The sequence below is a fragment of the Channa argus genome, chromosome 13 (assembly GCF_033026475.1).
Source record: "Channa argus isolate prfri chromosome 13, Channa argus male v1.0, whole genome shotgun sequence".
NCBI classification, from domain to species: Eukaryota; Metazoa; Chordata; class Actinopteri; order Anabantiformes; family Channidae; genus Channa; species Channa argus.
The window spans coordinates 5,116,975-5,141,679 of record NC_090209.1 but is presented as its reverse complement, the minus strand read 5'-3'; the positions used below and the strand labels follow the sequence as shown (position 1 = coordinate 5,141,679).

Sequence of the window (24,705 nt, the reverse complement as noted above, 5' to 3'; positions counted from 1 at the left end):
AAACGTGGGTGAGGAACATTCATGACATCATCAAGGAGAGGAACAGACAGCCTGGCATCAGGGGAAGTAAGAGAGCAGCTGGACCTCCATCAGGTCAGCCACAGAGTAAACACTCTTTTAGGAATTAATTCATCAACTGTAACAACTGGTAAACACACAGGGAAGCAGACATGAACAAACTGAACAAAAGGTAAGTAAAACACAAAACCCTAGACCTAACAACACAGAGTCCCAGAACACAAATATCTAAGAAACAAGAGTCCATGAAACACACATACAGATGTGGGGTTTTGAAGGTGACAACAACAACAGCCGTGACCACGAGCTGAACTTAAATAGAGGAGGGAACAGGTGCAAACAATGAGGGACAACGACGGTAAAGCTGGGCAAAAAGAACCAGGGACAGGAAGTAAGGAGAAGGGGCCACAAAAAAAAAAGTCCAAAACCAGGAAGTACACTGTGACCATGACACATGTAGCCAACATCACAGGTTAAAGAAACTTTACCCCCATGTGGGAATATTTGCAGGAGAATGTCTTTGCCCGTCAAGTTCAAGTTCTAGAACAGTTTTAGCTATAGTGAAAAGAAAGACAGAGGAGGACAAGCTGGACGTATGGACAAGTTAACTTCAAACCAGCTTGTATGTAATGAGACATAAAGCAATAATCTTAACCTAAAGACTGCAATTAAGCAGTAAGAGCAAGACACTGTTAAGTAGAATAATAAAACATATAACTCACATCAAGTAATGGTTTTCATGTACAGATGTAGCAGCTGAGTATTGCTGTTTTTGGGCAGCTGACAGTCAGTTGTACTGTTTTTCAGTGCAATTTCAAACACCACCAGCAGGTGGCGCTTTGGTAGCAAATACAGAAGACACTGCACATCTTAGAATCTTTTGTATTTGTTTAGGCAAGATTATCATAGTTGTTGTACCTTTAATGATGTACCCACCCGATGCCTGACATTTAAAATGTAACTGCTGTAGTGGTGCCATCAGCAGAGATAGAGCAGGAAACAGAGAGAGAGTCTGAGTTTATTTAGCAGCTTAATGTTATAACTTTGTACAGCTGCACTGTACAGCATCTCTATATTCATACTCTTCTTGGTAGGACTGAAAGTGTCATCCACAGGTGTAGGAGAACATTTCACCACTGTAAGAAAAAAACAACATTTATTAGAATGGAAATAGACACAGAGTTTATATTTAGTCATGTGTCTTGTTTTAACACACACAGATCACCAACCTGCCCATCCAGCCTTTGTCTCCACATGTGATGTGTCTGTTACCAACCAACGTGTAACTCATGAGGAAACAGGTTTGACTTTCACACAACATAAGTCAGGAAGCATCTACAATCGGGTCCATCACCATCACAGTGGATCTGGCAGGTGTATAGTACAGTTGACTTCCTGCTTTTTTTGTGGGTGTTTTTCCAGTTTTGCTTTCAGAAAGTGAGACGGAGCTCAGTTGGATTGGCCATTGCAGAAACACTAATTTACCTTCAAAAAAAGTCTTAGGTTGGTTTTGCAGTACAGCTGCAACAATGTCAGATTAGTTTGAAGCACTGAGCTGACTGTATTATATAATATTATCTCACTCAGCAGCCCAGAATTCATCTTGATGCTGTTGTCACCGTTAACATCATCAATATAAGTAGGGAAACTAGTTCTTAGCTTTAAGTATGTACCATTATATTTTGTTTTTTTTGCTCACACCTAATGTTTTTATAATTTTTCTGATTAATGTGTTTTTCTTTTTTAAGACTTTAATGACTCACTTCATTGGCTGTGACAGTTGTCCAATCCAATCCAAAGAACTGCTGTAAGCAAATGCAACACCTAAAAACTTTTATTGTTTACTTGGATAGAAAAAGGAAAATAAGGAAATAAAACCAGCTGAGCAGCAAATTATGAGTCCCCAAAATTGGACAAATCTGGACTATTTAATTTTAAATCCACTGCGGTGGAGCACAGAGCCAAACTGATTAAAACTGTGTGACTATTCAAATACAGTATGTGCAGCATGGTCCAACCGTATCCTCTGGACTGAGCTGAGGCAGAATTATGAACTGTTGATTAGCCACTATCTGACCCACTGAACACAGAGCCCAATGACTCAGACCCACATAACCAATCCTTCTTATTGGGGTGAGGACCTCTCCTCTAATTAGCACAAACACAGAACAATACAGAAATAAATACATTTGGAACATAATTACAATTATGTTCTAATAGTACATCCTAATAATACACATAGAACATAACTGTAGTCATATACATACATTTTTTATTTATTCATTTATTTTTTATTTTTTTTATTTATCATTTAAAAGCAGGTTTCTTACTGCTTTTAAATTGAGATAAAGCTGATATGGTGAAGTTTTGTAATACTGTGGGTTTAGTTTTCATGTGTTACGCAAGCTAGTAAGAATTTAAATGGTCCAGAATTCTACAGATAAATTTTTTTTCTGAATCTGAGGGGGGCTCAAGGGAGAGCAAGCACTCGGGGGTTTCTCTATAATTCTCCAAGGTCTTGACCTGACATTATAAAGAGCCTTCAGTTGTGTCTGTTGTGATTTAAAACGGAATTGAATTGAAACAGTTTGCTGTGCTTGCAGAACCACATACACCCATAGTGCCGCTGTGCTTTTTTAACCTTTGGTCAAGACAGTTTCAAAGACTGGTGTTAAGACTTGCAATAGCAGAAGCATCATATGTTCAAACTCAAACACGTACATACTGGGTAAAATTCACCTGTGTGCTTTTTTATTATTTTTCTTTCTAAATTACTTTCACTTTGTTTTTACAGTTTCTTATGTTTTTCATGTGTTTTAAGTAGTGATGGAGATATAAAATCTTACTCTTGACCGAAAGGTTTTCACTGGAATTCTAAAGCAAAGAAGTCAGGGTCGAGCTTTGGTGTTTAGAGATGTATTAGTTTACTCTTAGCTCAATGAAATGAACACTGCTGTCACAAAACTGATTAAAAATTTCAACATATTTGCCATGTGCAATGCTTCTTACATATAAAGCTCTGAATGTTCAGGCTCCATCATATATAGAAGATCTCATAGCATCATATCATCCCAGTAGACCACTTTGCTCTCAGAATGCAGGCCTACTTGTGGTTCCCTGAATTTCCAAAGGTAGAACGGGAGGCAGAGCCTTTAGGTATCAAGCTCCTCTCTTGTGGAACCAGCTCCCAGTTCAGATTCGGGAAGCAAACACCCTTTCTACTCTTAAGTCTAGGCTTAAAACCTTCCTCTTTAATAAAGCTTATAGTTAGTTTTAGTTATGCTGCTATAGGCTTAGACTGCTGGGGGACCCACCCCCCGATGCACTGAGCTTCTTTCCTCCTCTTGACCATCTCTCTGACTCGCTCTGTTCTTTTCTCTGTCCACTTTCCACTCACCCCAACTGATCAAAGCAGATGGACGTCCACCCTGAGCCTGGTTCTGCTGGAGGTTTCTTCCATTAAAGGGAGTTTTTCCTGTCCACTGTTGCCTATGGCTTGTTCAAGGGGGAATTGTTGGGTTCTCTCTGTACATCTTTATAATCTTGACTTTATTCTGTAAAGTGCCCTCAGATGACTTTGTTGTGAATTGGCGCTATATAAATAAAGTTAAATTGAATTGAAGTGAATCTGAAACGATGGCAAATATTTCCCGAAATCTTCTCTCCTTTTTTCAGAACATAAAACCAAAACTTCATGTTGCACTTGTCATGCAAAACAATCGACTCAAAATGATTTCATCTTTGTTCAAAAGCAAATATTGATGTCCAAAGAAAAACAAAAGAATCAAAAGACCACATAACAGTAAAAGTTTTCTTTAATTGTAACATAATAAACATGACAAATACACATCTTTCAAAACTTACGCAATAAAGACAAAATAGTTTCTGAGTGAAAACTAAATGAGCACATTAAATCAGTACTACGTTAAATCAATAATCTACACTGTCAGTTTTACATCACAGTTACATAAACGGTTCAAGTGAAACATTTAAAGCTAAAGCTGCTAATATTTATCTGCCAAGCCCTGGAATATTTATCAGGCTAAGTTTGACTGTGGTAAACGTTCATGAGGTAAGAGTGAGGTGTTCATATTTACACTTGACACTTTGAAGATAGGCCTGCATCACTTGTCATTTTTTATTTTATTTATCCTTTATTTTACCAGGAAGTCTTTTGAAATTGGATCTCTTTTGCGAGGGAGACCTGGCCAAGTGGCTCAAAAAGTGCATCAATAATAACAACAACAACAAAGTGGAAATTGTGCATCATAAATACAGTACCCTTTCAATTCAGAACAGCAGGCGAGATTACTTGAGATTCAAATAATTTATCTAAAACAGGCAACTTTGAGATGGAGTGATAGTTGTTTAAGTCAGCTGCCTACACACCTTTAAAAGGAGGTACAACATAGGCTGATTTCCATATTTTTGGGATGACATTTGTTTAGAGACTCAGATTACAAATATAAAAAAACTAAGGGTCTAAGTTATCTGGTCCAGGTGTCTTTCTTAGATTAAGAGCTGTAAGAGCTTTTTCCAGAGGTGGGATAGATTAAAAAAAGAAGCAGTTTTGAATTGCGACAATGTCACATAAGTGACTGTGAGCAGTTAAAACTGCTCCACACTTATTGGAACATTTTCTAATGCCTTCTTTGGAGTTAAGTTCGATTGATTTAATTTAAGTATTGGATAACTTTATTGGGTTGTTGTGTTTTCCTGAAATAGAATTTAACAGTTTTTGATTTTGTTTTCCCAGTCTGGACTGTGCATTTGTTTTTTAAGGCCCTAACAGTTGTCGAGTCAGCTGGTGCATTAGTGGAGCGTCCCTAACTCAAATTGCATTTCTTTTCCTGATGGGGTATGTTTGTAAGTATTGGATCTAGTAAGGTGGCTTTATTTATAGATCTTTGGGATTGAGTCTGGTAGGAGCATTTATAATTTGCTTAAGGTTTAAAGAATTACATAATTCCATAATGCTATCAGATGGGGAGGAGAGAGAAATGAAGATCACCAAGAGGAGAATCTCAGTATCACAAAAACGTTGTAGGGCCTCAGACAGTGAGGATAAGGTTTCTTTAGCAGCTGATGGGGGTCTGTACCAACAGCCACAGTCAAGTTAAGATCTCTACTTAAATCGACTTTAATGGCAAGTTGCTCAAATTGATAGAGTGTGTCACAGCTAGAAAATCTGGATTTAACATAGATTGCAATACCTCCTCCTTTGGCTATTCAGTCAGATCTTTAAATATTGTAGCCATCAATAACAATCAAATCATCTGAAATTGATATTAACCATGTTTCTAATAATATCATGAAATCTACATCAGTGGAACCCAGAGCTCTATCATATCTAATTTATACATATCTAAAAGGCTCCTAAAAAAAAGCCTGAACCTGATCTATGTTTGAAGACTTCTGGTGACAAAATATTGTGTGTAGGACCAGGACTTGGCTGAATATTTCCTAATACCAACAACAGCAACATAATAACAATCTCCTCAAACCTGTCGCAAGTAATGGAACACACAAAGCATTTCATTTACTACATCAAGTAATCCTTCATCAATCCTTCAACATCACACAATTATGTGTGGTCAGAATCTGTGAATTTTCTGAAAAGTCCCGAAACATGCCTCTATTTTATGAGTGACTTGTTTTCAGTGAAGCAGAATGATAGAATGAAAAGAAAATCTCTATTTTCTACATATAATAAACGTTCTGTTTCTTTCAATATTCTGTATTACATAAAAAGGACTTTATACCTCTCAGTAAATGTCATGATTTGAAATAAATTATAACAGTAGATAATTGTTGCAAAGAGACACCTGATAAACAACATTTATCTGAGAACATCATATAGAGATCATACAGAGAACATCATATGATACTATAAAACAGAAAACAACACCCACAGAAACAGATCAGACTTCCAAAGAACTGCCACAGTATTAAAGGCACTGAGCCAAATGTGGCGTTTGCCTGAAATGAACCTTCCTCTTCTCGCTTTTACATATTCTGTGTCTTGTTCTTGTACATATAAGAACTATGCAGAGGAATATAAGTAAGGACACAAGAGAACCCCAACGCAGCAAAGTGTACCAGAGAGGTACTTCTGTATATGTCCTGAAAAAAAAAGATTTAGTCAGTATCTCACTTTCTGAATACAGTTAAAATTTCTACGAACGAGTCTCATTTCAGATATTTATATTGTTTTGATAATCTCATTTCTGATTTTATTTCACATTTGAAATATATAATATTTTTATCAGTGCAAGAAGAAAAAAATGTGTGATCCAACCTGTTGAAAAGCGTGACAGTTTGATTAGTTTGTAAAGACTGGTTTGTTGTATCAGAGTGGATCGTGGCAGTTTGGCAGGTACTCAGAGGTGGAGATGTTGCTGCGGTGGTGCTCATTCTGTCTGCACAGTCATAAATGGGTTGGCCTGATGATTACAAAGAAAGGTTATAATATTCTTTTTATGAGCCTTTGGAGTGAGGATTTCACAGCAGCATTAAAAACAAATCAGCTAATCTAAGTACATCCTATAAAATCCTTCAATAAAATCCCATGTAAAACAATTTTTTTGACATAAGCAAATATAATGCTGAGATGAGGGTTTTTCTTGTTTATTACTTTTTTAAAAAGCAACAACATGCACATAAAAACTGATGTAGTGTAATATGACCACTAGAGGTCATCAAATTCAATTTATACACACAACAGCTTTAATCCATTACAACATTCATCTACTGCCTGTCCAGGGTCACCAGGGGCTGGAGCCTATTCGAGCTGTGATTAGATGAGAGGCGGGGTCCACCCTGGACAGGTCGCCAGTCCATACAGGTGTAACGGAGCAGGTACCACTTTATGATGGCAGGAACATTTTTTCTTCCAAGGAAAAAAGAGAAGTTTCAAAATTGTGTTGGCACAGAGGAAACAGCCAACACCACACTTACAACTGAGTTACATTTGACAAATCACACAGTAAATCATAGAAATGTCAGTGAATTTGCCAGCTAACTTCTGTTCTCCTCTAGGGGCGGCTGTAGCTCAGTTGGTAAGGCAGTCGTCCACGGACCACAGGGTCAGTGGTTTGATCCCTGGTCCCAGCTATATGCCGAAGTGCTGGTCCAAGCCCGGTAGAAATTGGGGAGGGTTGCGTCAGAAAGGGCGTCTAGCGTAAAAACTGTGCAAAAGCAACATGCGGACAATGATCCACTGTGGCGACCTTGAACTCACGGCATGATTCGAAAGGACAAAAAAAAAACTTCTGTTCTCCTCTTATAGTGAAACACACTTTCTGGCCGGGTTGCGGCAGGAAGGAAGGAAATCAACGTGCTGTGGTGACCCCTGAAGGGACAAGCAGAAAGCCTACAGCTACAACTTTAATACCACTTGGCGGTTTTAATAATAAAAATATGACATGGTTTTTATGAAAATATTAGGAGCTATAAGCTTTGGGAGAATGTTACAAAAGGGGTGTTGACACAAGGTCAAGCAAAAACAACTGTGAACAAACAAGAATGTGAAAAGGCTAGAACTTGGTAGGAACTTAAACAATACTCGATTACATAATCTGGCAAAAACGCAATGTCTGCAAAGAGACTAGAGAGAGGAATGAGCTGGTATGAATCAACATGACATGAATAATAAACTAGCAAGTAGGTGAATCGAGGCAGCATGGTGGTGCTGAGGTCTAGTGACTGGCAAAGACGAGAAGCCAGGGTGAAAAACCTAATAGACACAGGGAACCAAGCCAGGCTGTGCCAATTCGTTGTTGCCATTTGTGGGGGCATGCAGACCACCAAGGTTAATGTTGCGGCCGATAGGAGAGCAAACAACATCTATTCCTTCTTACCTGGCAGCCTGACGACATAGATACAGTTGCTGTCTGCAGGCATCAGAACCTGCACAGACAGGATATCACTCTCCTCACGGCTCATGTCGTTACTGGCAACACAGTGGTAATTACTGACTTCTTTCACTGTGCCACAGTGTAGCTTCAAGTCTGATGACTCCTGAAGCAAGATGGCTTTGTGGGGAGTGCGTTGATACCAAGAATACTGAATGCCGGTGCCCTTTGTGCAACCACAACGCACAGTCATGTGCTGCCCCCAACATGTTGGCCTATCCACCACAGAGCTCAAGGCCCAAAGTCTGGGTTTCGACACAGGAACTGGCACAAAGAAGCAAGAAATATATTTGAATCCATTCAGCTTGAGAGTATAAAGGAAAAAAAATGTCCAAATGTAACCTTAAAGTTTCAGTCTAATCATATCATGCTTACCTTCAGTGATAACCACCTTAACTGAAGTCATGATGTCAGCATATATTCTGTCAATCCCAACCCAGTACACTCCAGTGTCCTCAAATTGGAGGTTTGTGACTTTCACAAAAATACCATTTTTATTTTGATCTATTATGACAGACTTGTGCATTTTGTTAACATTCTCTGAATCCACTAAAATCTCACAGGAGCTTCTGGAGTCCCCCCGGCACCAGTATTTTTTACTGTAGATATACCTGCTGGTGTCATACTTGCAGATGAGAATGAATTCCCCTCCAATGTGTGCAGTGATCTTTGCATTATCACACTGGAGCTGAAGACTTGCTGAAAGACAAGAAGACCAATCACTGTTCTCATCCGCATTAAAAAACCTTTGTACAAAAGAAACATGTACGAAAGTGGGTCATATGGCTCTAATTTAAACTGTGGTTTGGGGCACTGGTCCCTCTGAACCGCGCTCGTGCGCAATTGCGCACTGCTGACGCGGTCTCCGCGCACAGAAAATCTGATCGACCCAGAAAAAAACAAAAAACAAAATCCAACCTGATTTGAAAATTAAATAAACAACATAACGATGTATTCTGTGCTATCGGCCGCTCCAGCCAGTGATGCGATTCACATACGCATTTCTTCAGCTAATCAACGTCATTAACAGGCTGTGACAGCGTCCGTATGAGCGAAGACACGCTAATGATGCTAAGTGCTGCTTATGGTGACCCTGAATAATAATGGCAAAACAAACGGGAAGTTATTAACAATTTTCATTAATGGATACTGATCATTACTCAAGCAATACTGTCACAAGTATATGAGTATTAGAAATGCAAATAATCGTGTCGTTATGTCCTGGATTTTGCAGTTACAGGACTCTCTCCCGGACCACAGTCAGACAATCCCACCCGCTGGCTCATACTCACAATACTCAGAGTAAGAGCTTTAGAATAAAAATGTGAATTGTGTTTTCAAAATTGGACTTTATAGTTGGCTTGGTTTGGCTGGCAGTTCATGTTTTGCCAAAGTTGAAATTAAATATTCATACTTCCAATAGCGTGAACATACTACACAGGTCATGAACAAGATTTTTGTAATTTTCATTGTAAGTGGGTTAAAGCACTTAATTAAAAGTATTCCAGCAGAACTGTACAAGCTGTAATTTAATTGTAACTTGGATGGATACGATGCTGGCGTGAGCACAGTGCACACGTCTGATGTTTCTCACAGTGTGTTTGCTCAGATACATGACACATCGGTGTGTGTGGGGTTCATACACGTGATTTTTTTTTTTTTACCTTAAAATGTTAATAATATTCTAATAATAATTTCCATGTCATGCAGATTAAAGAAAATGTAAATAGAATGTTTATTCATACAATTACACTGTTGAAGGAATCACATAAACATTTAATCCAAATCCAAATTTAATACCTTTCGACAAGAGCAACACTAGGAAAAATCCTAAATGCATCAGTCATCAAATATAATACAACATCTGTATCTGAACATTACCGATACAACAGTAGACTGACGTTTTAAATCTATTTGTATATTTGTTTTTAATCTCATTTTCCAGTTATATATATAATATAGATTGTCAGTAAAATAATTGTTACCATTAAACTACATCTTACTAGATTTTTGGGGGGTTTTTTTGCATCAGCATTAGAAGTTATAAATCAGATCACTCACCATGAAAAAGCAAACTCAGACACAGTATCTTCATATTGATGTTATAGGTTGTTCTAAGCTCAACCACTTGATCTTAAGCTCAAAACTCAGGAAGTCATGGAGGTGGACTCTGGTGTTTGTAGCTTCCTGCTGGTGCTTTGTGGCTAACAAGTCCTTTTGTGTGTTGCTCTGCTCTCAACACAGTTATGAAATGCTGCACAAGTGGGTCACATTTATTATGTCGTTCTCAAAGCTCACGGAAGTTTGAAGACACTTGGTTTTACAGCCATAGTCGGTTGACCGTGGTAATACACCTTAGTTTGATTTGTTAGTCCACCACTAAGAGTCAGACCAAGTTACAAACTGCATAATCAGACCTATACTCACCAGAGATGATAACTCCTTTCCTACCACATTTAGTTTAAATTGTAAACGTTTTGCTTCTGCTTTCTCAGCAACATGCTGTGGTTCCATTTTTATTCTTATTTATAGTTCTCCTCATTCACTTCTATTGACAACCGCAGTTTGTCTTCTCCACAGACCACTGCTAAATTTAACATCCATATCGGTTAGACTTTGTTTTGTTTTTTATTTCTTTATTTATTTATTTTATTACGCAGATAAGACACTGTTTATTTTTAAGGTCACACAGTTGTAGTTGGTTTGCTGGTCACACTAATTCTCCCCACATCCCCTGGCATCAGCTGCTCTTGCTTCTCCAGTTGATTCAGCTCTCACTGCACACTTTTGGTCGAGAGTTTGGCTGTAGAAATGATTTAAACTCCCTCGGTGGAAACGAAGGGGATGAGTTAACTGCCCCGCTCAGTTCTATGTAAGAATGACTTTTTGTGCTGCTTTAGCACAGAGCCAGTAGATGTCCCCATCTGTACAACAGCTGCTGAATGCAATCAGGGCCTTTACCATGTCAATTCTAACAAAGAGCGTAAAGTATAACTTGGATAGACTTAAGGGTACTTCCTCTAACATGAGCTGTATGTCAGCCTTCTTTCACTATCAGTTTCCTTCCTCTCAGTGTATCATGTTGAAGTGGCACTTGTATTTTCATGTACAGTATTGTACACCACATCTGTGGCTGTGGGATGAACTATTATTTCTGTTTAAATGCTGTGAGGAGGTTTACCAAAACACTATACTGTGGAAATTCAGGCGTAATTAAAGGCTTAAGGAGTTGCTGCTAGTTGACTTGGCACGTACGAATTTTCAGGATTTTCAGGATTTTCAGGTCTCTCTTCACCCCTCCTCTGCCCCCAAAACCAAAATGTTGCCCAACAGGCCAGAATGACTTTTTGGTAGGAACAGCTGTTCTGTGCCTGTTTATATGCAAAAATGCGTGTCTCTCTGTGGTTTTTTTCCTCTTCACTGGCAGACGCTGTCTGCCAAGCTGTAAAACACTCGGGTGACTTTAGGACCCTGTGAGAGACACCCAGGGGGCGCGGCAAAGTTTTATTCTCATTACAGAACCTGTTAGCATACTGTTGCTTCCTCTAAGACAGTTTTCACGTTCCTCGCAATAGTTCCTTGATGTGAGTCACAATAGAGAAGTGATCTGTGAAGCGGCGACAGAAGTGCTACAGCCCTGAACCCAAAGCTTTGGCGACTGTACTCCATGACCCCTAAACAAGGACCTTTTGGGACATGCCTGTGAAAAGTGTCCTATCAAAGGCACTGTACAGCCAGCTATGGAGCCGCAGGCCTTTATACTGAGGAGCTTAGTGGCCCAGTTGGAGAGACAGGAGGCTGCGGGTGACGAGACACTCAATGGCATCGCTGGAGAATTTGCTGTGAGTTAAGATTCATGTTATGTATGTTTTGCTGAAGTACTTTTGTGAGTAACATTGTACATAAAGCAGATTAACTGCTGTGATGGTCGATATCGCATTACACTGTCATAAGTGATTTGTTTGTTACACTAGTCGAACTAAAAGTGAGCGCAATAAGACTGAAAGTTCCAGAATTTCACAAAAGACCCGGTGTTCAGGGAAGTAACATAACTGTTCTGTATTAAGAGCCCCAGCATTACATTTGTTCTTCCTCTTTGCACTGATGCTTGTCATTGACAGCACATGAACAAGGAAGACCGATTGGCAGATCAATTAACACTTAACAAACCGCATCGAGTTAGTCTATTATTTATCAGCGTGGTGTAGTAAGACATTTACATCCGAGGAAAGGATATGCAAAAAAAAAATCCGGCATCACAAATCTTAAACCACAGGTGATGCCATCACATCACCTGTGGGCTGCTGCCATGGTGATGATGGACAACTTGCGCCTGAGGACTTTACATGCTACTATCACACTGCTGCCTCCCCGACCACTCGAGAGGAAGGTGGTCTGTTGCATCACTTCCTATAAGAACAAAAAGCATACTGTGGTGTTAACAGCGCAGATGGTCTGCACAGCATTCAACAGCCTTTTTGAGGATATGTGAGAAATGGTCTGCAGACAAAAAGACCAGTGTCTTAACAAATCCTTAAAAAAATGGACGTGCCAGGACTTTATTCCAAGTGTCAAACCTTCCGTGCAGCATATTCCAGATAGTAATCCTCTCCGTTTTCTAATAAATGAGTCATAGATTCTGGTCATCTGGGGTTGAATCACTAAGAAACAGACAGCGTGTGATCGCTGTGCTTGCCACAAAAATAAAGGCGGGGGTGGGGTTGGGGGGTTGGGGGCACCATTTTTTTTCTCCTTTTCTTTCTATAAGGCTGTACAAAATCTGCCAAACTATTAACTACGTTGAAACGTCCGATTACCCTGACCCTAACCCAACTAATTAGTCATAGCGACACATCCACAGACTTGTTTTCATTTTAGATTCAGTTTTCACGTGACATGAAGAACTTTTAGCTACAGGTGTGAAGTCATTTTATTCTAAATCATAAATCAATAAATTTTGTTACAAAGTCATGAAAATAGCGCCTGAATTTAACTCTAAATTTTGTGGTTACCATTTTTTCTTATCATAAAAAGAAAAAAATGTGACAGGCCTATATGGTAAAGACATACAGAAAGCTTCAGAAAGTTTCTGTGATGGTTTCGCACTCAAAAAACGCATGCTGGGAAATCTGTGAGTTTCATTAAAACTTCATTTGATGAATTAATTGAATGTCAGCAGTTCATTCTTCAAACTTAACAATTTAGGTTGAACATCAGAGCAATTTAATAAATATATTAATCGTTTTTCTTGGTTGCATATTGGAGGTGAATTTATAAAGTAGATTTAAAGTGAAAACAACTTAAAATGATTAAAAGTGACACATTTACATTAAGTTAAATAGAAAACTAAACTCTAGTAACCCGTGTTATAAAGCAGATATTCTGAACCTTAAATTATTTCAATTCATATTGCATGACATTGTTATGACTTATTATGAAACTTGGATTTACTAAGTAAAGGTTGGATAAAATGAGTGTCTATGCACATCATCCCTGCATATTTGGTCTTAGCATAATACATGACACATTAAATGTCACAACATTATGCCTCATTAGAGAGGATAATTTGCAGGGGCTGGGGGGCAGAGACTATCCCTAATATCTAATTGGTCCTCCTAGGTGTAAGTGGTAGATATTTGTGTTTAAAGAGGCTGGAATATATAAGTTGTGTATTGAAAGTATACTTAATTATACTGTATGCAAGCAGATTATAAATATTTTTAAATTTGTGCGTAAAACCTTTTGGCTTATTTTCCAAATGTGCCAGCCAGGTTTGTGCCTCATTCTTCCTACACACATACTCCTAAAACAACTTTGTCGGCGAATTGGAATTGGTCCAAAAGCACGTTGCTCTGTGCATGTGCAGTACAAGAACATAGCTCTAATGTTCTCAAGCTTTGAAGGAATTGTGACTGAAATGTTGCAGTTGAATGTTGTGCATTTGGTTTCTAGTTTCCTTTGTGTCTTTCAGAGGTTGAAAAATCAATCAACTAAATACCGCACTGACAAGAACTACCCATCTAAGACAGCCGAAAAACAGGAAAACATCAAGAAGAATCGATACAAGGACATTGTTCCCTGTAAGCTTTGCTCAAGCCAGAGTTCTGAACAATGCAACTTTATTTATCCTTCTGCAGAATATGATAAATATAATTCATGACTATCTGATATTGTGATAACCAATAGCCTCAGAATGTGTGTACACTATTTTTACCACATTAATATACAGTATTCCTACGTAAAGATGATCAATTAACATGCAGCATTCATATACTGTATTTTATTATAATTATTTTTTTGTCCTCTCGGCTTATCCTGTGAGTTCAGGGTCGCCACAGCAGATCATTGTCCACATGTTGATTAGGCAGTTTTTATACCGGATGCCCTTCCTGATGCAACCCTCCCCAATATCTGCTGTATAAATACTGCATGGAGAATACTATATATTCATCATTGAGTTTGGAGTCGTGCCACATTTAAACACCAACAATGTGTTTCTCTTCACTTTCAGTTGACCACAGTAGGGTAAAGCTCACACTCACCACATCTAAAAATGACACGGACTACATCAACGCCAGTTTCATCAAGGTATATTAACAGTGTCCTTTACAGCAGAATGTCTACATACAGTTTGTATTATCTAAGTAATGAGGTGTGTGCCGATTTTCGTCACGTCTTCTACATCTTCTTGATTATCTGTTGTATATACAGGGAGTGTCAGGTTCAAAAGCCTACATTGCCACTCAGGGACCCCTGCCTAACACGGTACTGGACTTCCTGAAGATGCTTTGGGAGTACAACATAAAGGTACAGCTTGACCCACCTGTCACATAGACTAGAAGAAATGATTTTCACGCAGTCATATTGATCTCAAGATGACTGTTTTCATGCATGGCCACACCTTCTTGTCTTTTGTCCTCTGACAGGTTGTAGTGATGGCCTGCCGAGAGTTCGAGATGGGAAAGGTAACATGACACTGAAGTTCCACTGTTTCGTTTACCGTCAGTGCTGTTCATACTTTCATTCTCTATGTGAGCATTTGCATTCAGCTTGATGAGCTTGATTTTATTTTATCAACAACCCGCAGTCACTGCTTCCAATGTAAGTCAATTGTGTGAGATGTAATATTTCACTTGTTTTTTGTTGTTGTATGTTTTTCAGAAAAAGTGTGAGAGCTACTGGCCACAGACATCAGGACAGTCATTTGTTTGTGAGCCTTTCACAGTTCACTGTGTGAGTATTTTTATTCACACAGTCACACTTCCTATTTTCACCGGTTCCTCTAACAGAACTATAACATATGCAAACATTACAATCACATATGTGTTATACGCTTTATTATGTTATTATTAATAAAATACAGCTAGAATTTATAGTCAGCTTGAATATGCAATGTTGACCTTTCTGACAGGATTCTGAGGAAAACAAAGGAGATTATGTGACAAGGATGTTAAGACTGACGTATGGGAACGTAAGTATTTGTTTATACCCTAAATGTGAGTCAAATTCTCCTGAGTCAAGCAGGAGATCATCAACTCAAATGTTGTGAGTTGCTACAAAGACTAGAGGCAGTTGTTCTAGGAAGTAATGTTATCGTTTTCTACATCTACAGAATAAGCCACAATCTACTACCCTAACTGATTCTAATACCTTAATTTACGTAAATCATCATCAATCATCAATGTTCATGCATGTCCATCATACTGAGTGTGGTTTCTAGCTTTGTAATACTTGACTGTTGTTTTTTTTTTTCTAGTTTACCCGAATTTTGAAACAGCTGCACTATGTCAACTGGCCAGATCATGGTGTACCAGACTCCATCCCTCCCATTCTAGAAATGCTGCAAGAGATGAGATCCTATCAGCCCCTTGATGACATTCCTATCTGCATCCACTGCAGGTTAGCTGAGCTTTATTATACCGTGGAACTTAAAGGTGCAAAAACAAAAAAAAACCTAAAGTGATAAAAAAAATATATATATATTTATCATGTATTTTTTATGAATTAATTTATTAGGTGCCTTCATATTTCCATGCAAGCTGCCTTCGCATTAAGTGTTTTTGTTGACTCCTTGCTGTGCGTCTTTTCACCAAGATCATAATAGTTGTCCATTTTCAAATTTACTTTGATCCACTCTGCTCTACCTTCTATCTCCCTGCTCTGCTACACTCTTCTATGCTCTGCATAGTTCAGGTATTAGCCATAATCAAAATACAGTAAATAAAAATGGTGCAAAACTTAATATTCAGGAAAAAAACAAATACAATTCTTTAATTGGTTAAAAGTGTGAGTCTCAATAACAACAGCCTTTAACACACAGTAAGCTTTGGAGCATATTTCTAAATTAACAATTAACATGTCAAAAGTTTAGTTAATTAAAACTTACTAACCTTTGTGATAATTAAAGATGGTTAATAGCCAAAACCATAACTGAATATTTGAACCACTCACACACAGGTATCAAAAATATAACATAATCAACACCCACAAAATGCTTCCAGTCTTCCAGTCAGACAACTATTTAAAATTAAATGAGAACAAAAAATATCACAGGTATTGGGGCTGAATCAAAGACATAAGAGACATAGCAAAGACGCAACAAGAAACAAAAAGCTTGATAACTTGATAACATTTTACACTTTAAAATATAACAAAATACTGACTAGATTTTGCTCACTCAGTTACAGATAAAGCCACTGTTGCTTTGCTTGTTCTCATCAAAAAAGTTACTTGTACAAAATTGAGAACATCACACCATTTGTATTATCTTTACACTGTCTCGAAGGATCTGAATAGTTTAGCACCTTCATATTTCTTCACACACCCTCAGCTTCTTTTATAAAGTCATTTAACATGAACAAGTAACATTTGTAACGTTGCTTTAAAGTAGTTTATTGCCATTCTCCTTATTTCATAGTAATGTTTTATTTTCTTAATAGTTTTTATTTGTTGTATATATTTTTAAAACCTTGCAATGTCTTTCAAAAAAGGTTATGTCAAATTGTACGTGACGCACTTTGAGCTTTATCTAATGTATAAAAGGTGGAGTAGCCTATAGTTTGTGCAGGTATTGTTTTCCTAAAGTATCAAAAGATAAACTGCTACTATTCTGTTCTTATGTGTGAAATGAAAAATAAATCACACTGCGGTTAGGACTAAGTAGTTACTATGGGAACATAGTATACATGTGGGCAGCCTGCATATGTCCCTCTTAGAGACACTAGAATTAGGTACCTCTATTCTGTCTACAAGGCAGGAAGTGCATGTAGGTAGCTAGCCAGAAACCCACTAGGTTTTATTGTGGGCATTTCCCCACATGTTTTTTCCAGAACTTACTCTACATCAATACCTGTTGAAAGTTGCGATTACACTCAAGAACAACAAAAACCTGTTATTTATCAGTCCTCTTTGATTATTTAGGGGTTTGGGGTTGTACAGAGAGGGAGGTTTAGCTTAGTTATAAATATACTTGAATGGGCTACTTTGTTATGTCAGACTAATTATGCAGTTTTTGTTTCATTTCTGTTGTCTTTTTAATTTGGTGCTACCCAGAAGTGCAATAGAAACAGAAATGGAAACACCGATGATGCATAAAGACCAACTTCTCTGTTCACAATTGTCACTTACTTGGAAAGTTTCACATGAGTTTGTCATTTGAAAGCACAGCGAAGCATCTATGATGTAACAGGTTGGATGTTTTGGGTTTGAATACTGTAAGTGTTGTGGAAAGATACATGACATTTATTTATGCCACATCAAAAAGGAGCAAAATATCATAAAACCTGCGATATGAAAACAAATCACCCTGTGACATACAAAGACCTTTTCAAGGATAACTTGTCATAAGTGGAATGTTGAGTCAGTGCCAGACTAACCTACACACAGTAACTAGAATGTCAATACACTTCTGAATGTATTCAGACTTCTTGTTTTTTTTTAAAGTGTCATGTGATTTTGCTCCATTAAAAGATGTAACATCACAAACCTCTCATGTGATACTCCAGTACTACAGTCATAAGCAGAGGCTAAGTTTTAGAGGTCATGGCTATTTTGATTCTGTATCAACATGGCGTAAGAATTACCAGCTAGTTTTAATAAATTCCTGTGTGACATAGTAAACATTCAAAGGTTCACTAATTGAATACTCTAAGACACAAGTCATGGTATTGTTTCCATCACTTGTTTTTTATAGATTAATCCTGAGAGGATTAAAGGATTTGTATCCATGTTTCCTCTGACCTGTCGTCTTCAAGGCCCAAGTTGTGTCAAGTCGAAATTTTAGATTTGAAATTAATCATGATTAATCACAATGACGTGCAATTAATTAGTAAATGTTAGAAAACATATTCACAGCTTTTTATTTATGTGTTGATTCACTACTGCTTTAAGGTGACATTTAAAGAACAGGAAATGACTCTCAGGACTATCAGGACTTTCGATTCAATAGTGGTTTAAAATCTGTTGTTTGCAAATTCCACCACGTCCATAATAACAAATATTTGAGTAAACATGTTAAAATGTCTTTAATTAAAATGTCACTTTGTGCTGCTGTGCTGTACAGTGCTGGCTGTGGTAGAACAGGAGTCCTATGTGCCATCGACTATACTTGGAACCTCCTTAAGAAACAGGTGAGATTTTCCGGCCCCAGCACTTGATGCCTCTTATTTTCTTCTCTGATTGATTTTTAAAGGTTAATCCAAGCTGGATGCTGTCTGTGTGCTTGTTCTTAGATGATCACCTTAGATTTCAGTATCTTCGACTTAGTTCTAAACATGAGAATGCAGAGGCCCTCGTTGGTTCAAACTAAGGTATTTTCAGTGTTTTTGTTTTTTAAACAAAGCATCACATCTTCCAACACGTTTAACCACATATCAGTTCTTGATGTCAGTTGCTTCTGCCTGTCAAAGATCTTTTTGATAATTTGGGTTTTGCATGTCATGCGCCAGAGTGAACTTTTGTCATTTTAACCTCAGGAGCAATACGACCTGGTGTACAGGACCATCAAGTTATTGTTTCAGAGGTATTTGGAGTCAATGGACGTAGAGCCCTACAGAAATGAGGTGAGTAAACACCCTTGTGAGTGAACCAGATTGTGCAGAGATCGAGAGCGCTCGCTCAACACTAACTGACAAACATCACAATCAGCAAAGCAGAAACAGCAGCTGGGGACAGGCTTTCTTGTGGTTATAGTAACATTAATATAGAACACAGTCATGTGATCTGAGTGGAAAACCATGAAGCTGCAAGTGGTTGTAAATAGGACTTTACTTAAAGCTAAACAAAATCCGATTGATTTAACGGTATTTGCCTGTTTATTTCCATACCGTATAATATATTGCACACATGTACCACATTACGTTAATGAACCAGGAAGTTCAAGTTTTAAAGCCATGATGACTCACAATTATTTTTTTTACTTGCCAGGTGCATGAAAACTGCACATTGAATGACCTGAGTGACGATCTGCATCTGCAGCCTCAGCTCCAAAAGCTGTTGGATGAGGAGAGAGCTGTTCTATCATATTACCACATGCCCATATTTTCTGCTTCAGAAAGTCCCTTTACCGTAGCAGCCAGGGACACTCACATAGACCAGCAACAGTGGCAACAACTTCCTTCCGTTCATGATGCTCTGTTCACCGCCCAAGACCTACAGGAAAGAGCCCAGACCTCCCCCACACTCCACCACAGAGCCCCTGCCGAAGAGGACATGATACAGGAAAACAGTGACATACCATCACTGAATCCTCCACCTCCACCAGCTGTGCCTGAAGCAGTTTGCCTGATGGTGGAGGACCCCTACTTTGACACTCCCATGAGCTCCCCTTCATCCGAGGAAGCACCCTTGGACTCTAATGTGGACAACAGTCAATGGATAGAAAGCCCCATCTTCAGCACTCCCTCATTGTTTGTTAATGACCAGCTTCTGGACCTTTCCTCTGATGTCTCAGGTGAAATATAATATTTGTGCACATGTTAGTGTTGAACACAAATACACACAGACAACAAGGTCGTTGTAGATATTTGTATTTACTGTTTTGCACTTTGCAGGTACTGTTAAAACTCATTCAGATGAGGATTCACCTCCTCCTCTACCTGAACGAACCCCAGAATCCTATGAACTGGCTGAGGATACAGGTTGGTATATTCCAATCGTAAAGGCTTGGAATATAAACCATTAGCATTAGCATATGCAAGGCTAACATGGAACCATTTTGTTGTACTCAGATCTTTGTGAAACTTTAGCAGTTATCATTTCACCTAACGCTGCTACTGAGGCTGCCAATGAGCTGGGAGGTGAGAATATGTCTGCAACTCTTTAATACACCCAGTGGTGCTTTTGTTTTGGTGGAGCATCTCTCGGGACAGTTTTTTTACATTTGCAGTGCAATATCAGAAATAAACTAGGATTGTTTCTTGCACATTCTCAGGGAGTCCGCCTTCACCTGCTCCCCCACTTCCAGAGAGAACTCCAGAATCATATGAATTGGCTATTGATGAAGGTGACTAAAGAAAAAAAATGCCAAAAACAACTAACATTTGTGGAATTCATGTTTTACTTAAATGTGTAACGAGGAACTGGATTATTCTCATTCGCCGTTCAGCTCCTGTGCAGCAGAACATAAAGACCACATCAGCACTGAACCTGACCAAAATAGGAACATCTTCAGAATGGTCCGGTAATTCAATACCGGTAGCCTCCGCAGATCACACTGAGATGAAACCTTGGACGAGGAGTAAGGTGAGAATAAAGCCTCTTCACTCGCAATGTGGTACTTTGGGCTTGATACAGGACTTAATCATGGTGCCCAGTCACTTGAATGAAAAGGATTTTAATATTATAGAAACAGGAACCAAAGTGATCAGTTTTATGCAGAGCAGAAGATGGATTACTGGCTAAGGGGCCTACTGTAAGACAACTTTGGAACTGTAAATCACTTAAGAATATTAGAGTAAAGCACCACCTCTTTAAGTACACACAGTATACACAGGTTAAAAATACACTGACAATCACATAAAAGCAATTTATTTCTCTTTCTTGTAGAGTATGAAAGCAAAAATGACCTTCACAGGTAAGATATTTATAATAACACTGGGTCCAGGACTAATACTTCTATGTAGGTGGTGATGTAAAAAGTGCAAAATGCAATAATATCATAAATGTAAATGAAATGTTATATATTGTCATGTTCCGTCTTCTTTCATCCATTTAGAAATGTAAGATATGACATTACCTGCTAGTTATTAATGATAATGTGTATAATCATTTTAATAGTACTGCATATTTTCCTGTGATAGCTGTAGCACCAGTACCAACGATAGATCTTGATCTTGCACTAAATCCACCATCAAGCCTCTATCCATCTCTGGGCTCCATGAATCCACCGCCGCTTTTCCAATGTAAGCTGAAGGAAGTAGTCTGATCTAACTTTGCTTTGACATTATCTGTGGTGTGAAAGGATATCCACAAATATTCCCACATTATAAGACGAGAGCATGTAGAAATATGTAAAACAGAAAGTAAAATAAGGGTATAATACTTAATAAAACAAAAAAAACATTGTTTATTTTATGCAGCTGAGGACAGCATGACTCCTCCTCTTCCTGACAGAACCCCAGAGTCCTTCCTCCTTAACACTGAGGAGAGTAAGTGTAACATCACCTTCCTTTAAACAAAGACCAACAATTCAAGTTTTGTTGCAGTGCTTGTCTAATAACAACTATTGTGTTTGTTCCCAACAGTCCGTCAGCAAACTGCACAGTGCTTGAAGCCCCCAGAAGCAGCACAGTCTGTGCCAAATGTGGGCATGTCCTTTGAGTGGGATGGAAACTCTCAGCCCAAGACATTTCTCGATGTTGTCGCGACCAGAAGCAAGGTAATAAGGTCAAAATCTGGGGGATATTATGTTTTGGCTCACTGTTAAATCCTACTGTTCACTGTTATTCCATTTGGCAACTAACATGGCACGTTTCTGTTTGTATGGAAGTTAACAATTCCATTTTCAATATTCCCTCCAGAGTGTTCGAGCCAAAAGTTCAAAACAAGGTATGTGTGCAATCTTCCTCTTCTGCTTTCACTTCACTTGACCAGAGAGTTAGCAATTAAAGAGACTCAGACACATCAAAAGGCTGTATGAACAGGAGGAATGTATATAGCAAGAAAGATTAAAAAAAATGTCCACATTTGGCACAGACTTTTCATGCGTCCGCATTTCTCTGTAGCATACCTGAAAGTTTGTGTTCAGTGCAAAAACAGCCAAACTTTGTCTTTGCAGGCTGCAGGCTATTAGGCGAGACGAACGACAAAGTTTTAGGATGCAAAAAGGTAGCACGTACATTTGTAGTCCGCATTTCAATCTGGATGATTATATCAAAGCAGGCAGCCCTCAGCTCATAAATGGATTTGTCCCAAGCCGCTTTTCATGGAACAACTTTGTCACAGTACAGAAAAGGGGAGAATTGGTATGAAAGGGAAAGTAAACATTTAGCCACGGGCGAAACGGTGTAGGTGTGGAAACTGCCACTGAAGCTTCTCAACTGGACCACAATTATGTTTCCCACCCACAGCAGGAAAGGAAGATTAACCAAAATGATGTATATTTCCTGCAATGTAATAGAAATGGCTGTTATGGCAGAATTTTCGGTTTTGTTGGCTCTAATTGAAAGCTAACCATCCTGGCCTGTAAATTAAAGCTAGTCGCTTTTCATATTTCTGCACATATTTCTAACAGTAATTCCATTTACATGTGTAAGGTACCACATAATCTAACCTTAAACATGGTTCTGTAAGACGTGTTACATATTAGTGCCCATTTATTTTTGGTTCATGTACGTAGAATTACTAAATAATTGGCTGGTTGCCTTCCACCACAACTGTAAATATGATTTGCACGGTTGCATTATTTGTTAACACCACTGGTGGTTTTAATTCTGTGGTGGACAGGATGAGCATGAACGCCTCGAAAGGCCTCTGTGGCTTTGTAATGAATTAATTTTTGTAGGACTATCACAGGGCGACATCTTTTGCAGAAGCAACAGACAAAGGTGTCATTGGTAAAAAAAATGTGTTTGTTGTCGATTTGTTTTTTCTCACTTGTAAGTCGCTTTGGATGAAAGCGTTTGCTAAATGACTAAATGTAAATGTAAATTTTTTTGTATTGTTAATGATTCACGTAAATGATCGTGCCAGTGCTGGAGATATCTTATCATATCATTTCTACTGCAGAGCCCCTCTCTGTGTTTCAACAGTTCCCTCCACCTCCTGTGGTCGTGGCTGGAGGAGGAAGTGGTGAGTTGCTTCAGACATTAAAGACGCTGCACTCTACACAGTAGCCTTTTTCACATATGTTGTTATTAATAGACACAGGTTTTGTGTTAAATAAAAGGTACAAGAGCCCATCACATATCAAAAGCTACTTTCACACAATCCTTTGATGTCAGTCAGAAGCCTATTGAATTAGACAGAGGTCAGGGTCATTTCAATTTGCAGGAAGTCATTCTTTACGTTTTTTTTTTTTTTTTTTTCGTCAGCACAAGTGGGACAGCACGAATTAAACTGCAGGGTGCCTCTGAGCTCTGAGACATCAGGAAACAAATCAGACAAAAGCAACGATAAGAGCATGTGTAGAACAAAGGTGACACAACTAGGTGCAACATGGAAAGTGTATTGGTTTGAAAGTGTGCGCACATCAGTCTGAGTTAATGTTTTTCCTTTGTGTAGAGTCTGAAGTTTTTTAGACACAAACAAAAACGTGAGTAATTCAAAATTTAGCTCAATAAGTGCACTGATATGTTTTAGATAACTATGAGGACACTAACTATGTCTAAAAACTATATCATCAGCTAAAACTGCCCCACCACCACCTCCTACTCAACCTGGACCACCACTTGCCGCATGTAGTCCATCTTCAGTGTTCAGATTTGGTAGGTCTGCAGATTTGTAATATTTTTTTATATGTTTGGTCCAGGTTATCACATACAATATTCAAGACAGCGTCTTTGTCTTTCACAGGATTTGGGAACCGTTTTGGAAAGCCAAAAGGGCCCAGGAGGTATCCAGAGACTTGGATTTGATGCAGTCACCCCTTTTCCCTAACATTTAAGTTGGAGCTGTTCTACTAATGATGATCAGAACGATACCTGGAGTGCTGAAGGACTTCAACATTTGGAAGTGTGAGCCTGCCTGTTGAAGATACAGCGGAAGATCAGAAAGAGCAGAGCTGCAAAAAAAGCACTGAAGGCTGCTCGTCTTTGTCTTGCACAGTAGCTCCCTCAGCTGCGAACACACAGGAAGTGCCTCATCACCAGCTCTAATGTGGCCGCTGAGCTGTGTGGGCACTTACTTGGACCAAGTTTTGAATGTTTAATGAATATATTTTCATGCTCAAAGCAGTGCTGTTAAACTGTGTGTGTAAGGATTGTATTTAATTAATAGTGTGTGTGTTCGTGTGTGTGTGTTTTCTGGTAAAATAAAACAGAGATTTCATTGCATATAGTTCATCAGCATCTTGCATTTCAGGTTCATTCACACTGGTATGTATAAATTTGCTTTGTTTCACACACACTGTTTTTTTTTTAAATATTAGCAACTTTTTAAAAGCAACTTCAACATATTAAAAACATCTGAAGGTGGAGTCAATATGATGCATATTGAATATGCTTGCGATGTAACTGCACAGTTAAACTTTGTTACACACAAAATTATTTATTAAAAAATATAAAAAGTCTATCCATACTCATTTTTTTCTCACTTAACAAGACTGGATTAAATTGTC

General features: G+C 38.4%; 2 protein-coding genes across 11 annotated transcripts; one reads left to right on the top strand and one right to left on the bottom strand.

Moving 5' to 3' along the window:
* Window positions 1-3,815: 3,815 nt before the first annotated feature.
* Window positions 3,816-11,362, bottom strand: LOC137139409 (uncharacterized). 3 transcript variants are annotated; one of them, XR_010916317.1, is made up of 6 exons: window positions 9,993-11,362; window positions 8,307-8,630; window positions 7,878-8,195; window positions 6,738-6,907; window positions 6,317-6,461; window positions 3,816-6,141 (listed from the first exon to the last, which is right to left on the bottom strand). XR_010916317.1 is itself a non-coding variant. In XM_067526605.1 (5 exons), exons 1-5 carry the CDS (start codon window positions 10,024-10,026, stop codon window positions 5,967-5,969), a joined length of 996 nt encoding a protein of 331 aa, XP_067382706.1. In that variant the 5' UTR covers window positions 10,027-10,476; the 3' UTR covers window positions 3,816-5,966. The 3 variants fall into 3 exon arrangements, 1 of the variants encoding a protein (XP_067382706.1); XR_010916318.1 differs by having other exon boundaries at window positions 6,760-6,907; XM_067526605.1 differs by lacking the exon at window positions 6,738-6,907 and having other exon boundaries at window positions 9,993-10,476.
* A 103-nt stretch (window positions 11,363-11,465) lies between these two features.
* ptpn22 (protein tyrosine phosphatase non-receptor type 22) lies at window positions 11,466-24,657 on the top strand. Of its 8 annotated transcripts, none has more exons than XR_010916312.1 (26): window positions 11,467-11,773; window positions 13,903-14,011; window positions 14,443-14,519; window positions 14,643-14,738; window positions 14,858-14,896; window positions 15,093-15,164; window positions 15,343-15,402; window positions 15,688-15,830; window positions 18,493-18,559; window positions 18,662-18,739; window positions 18,905-18,991; window positions 19,356-19,881; window positions 19,982-20,068; window positions 20,159-20,227; window positions 20,362-20,433; window positions 20,536-20,672; window positions 20,976-21,003; window positions 21,230-21,331; window positions 21,509-21,577; window positions 21,674-21,807; window positions 21,950-21,977; window positions 22,207-22,256; window positions 23,157-23,219; window positions 23,462-23,565; window positions 23,652-23,682; window positions 23,943-24,657. XR_010916312.1 is itself a non-coding variant. In XM_067526598.1 (26 exons), the coding sequence occupies exons 1-26, from the start codon at window positions 11,672-11,674 to the stop codon at window positions 24,002-24,004; spliced, it is 2,469 nt and encodes an 822-aa protein (XP_067382699.1). In that variant the 5' UTR covers window positions 11,467-11,671; the 3' UTR covers window positions 24,005-24,657. The 8 variants fall into 8 exon arrangements, 5 of the variants coding, with proteins under 5 accessions (XP_067382701.1, XP_067382699.1, XP_067382700.1 ...); XR_010916311.1 differs by lacking the exon at window positions 23,943-24,657 and adding an exon at window positions 23,774-23,854; XM_067526598.1 differs by lacking the exon at window positions 23,462-23,565 and adding an exon at window positions 23,774-23,854.
* Window positions 24,658-24,705: the final 48 nt, after the last annotated feature.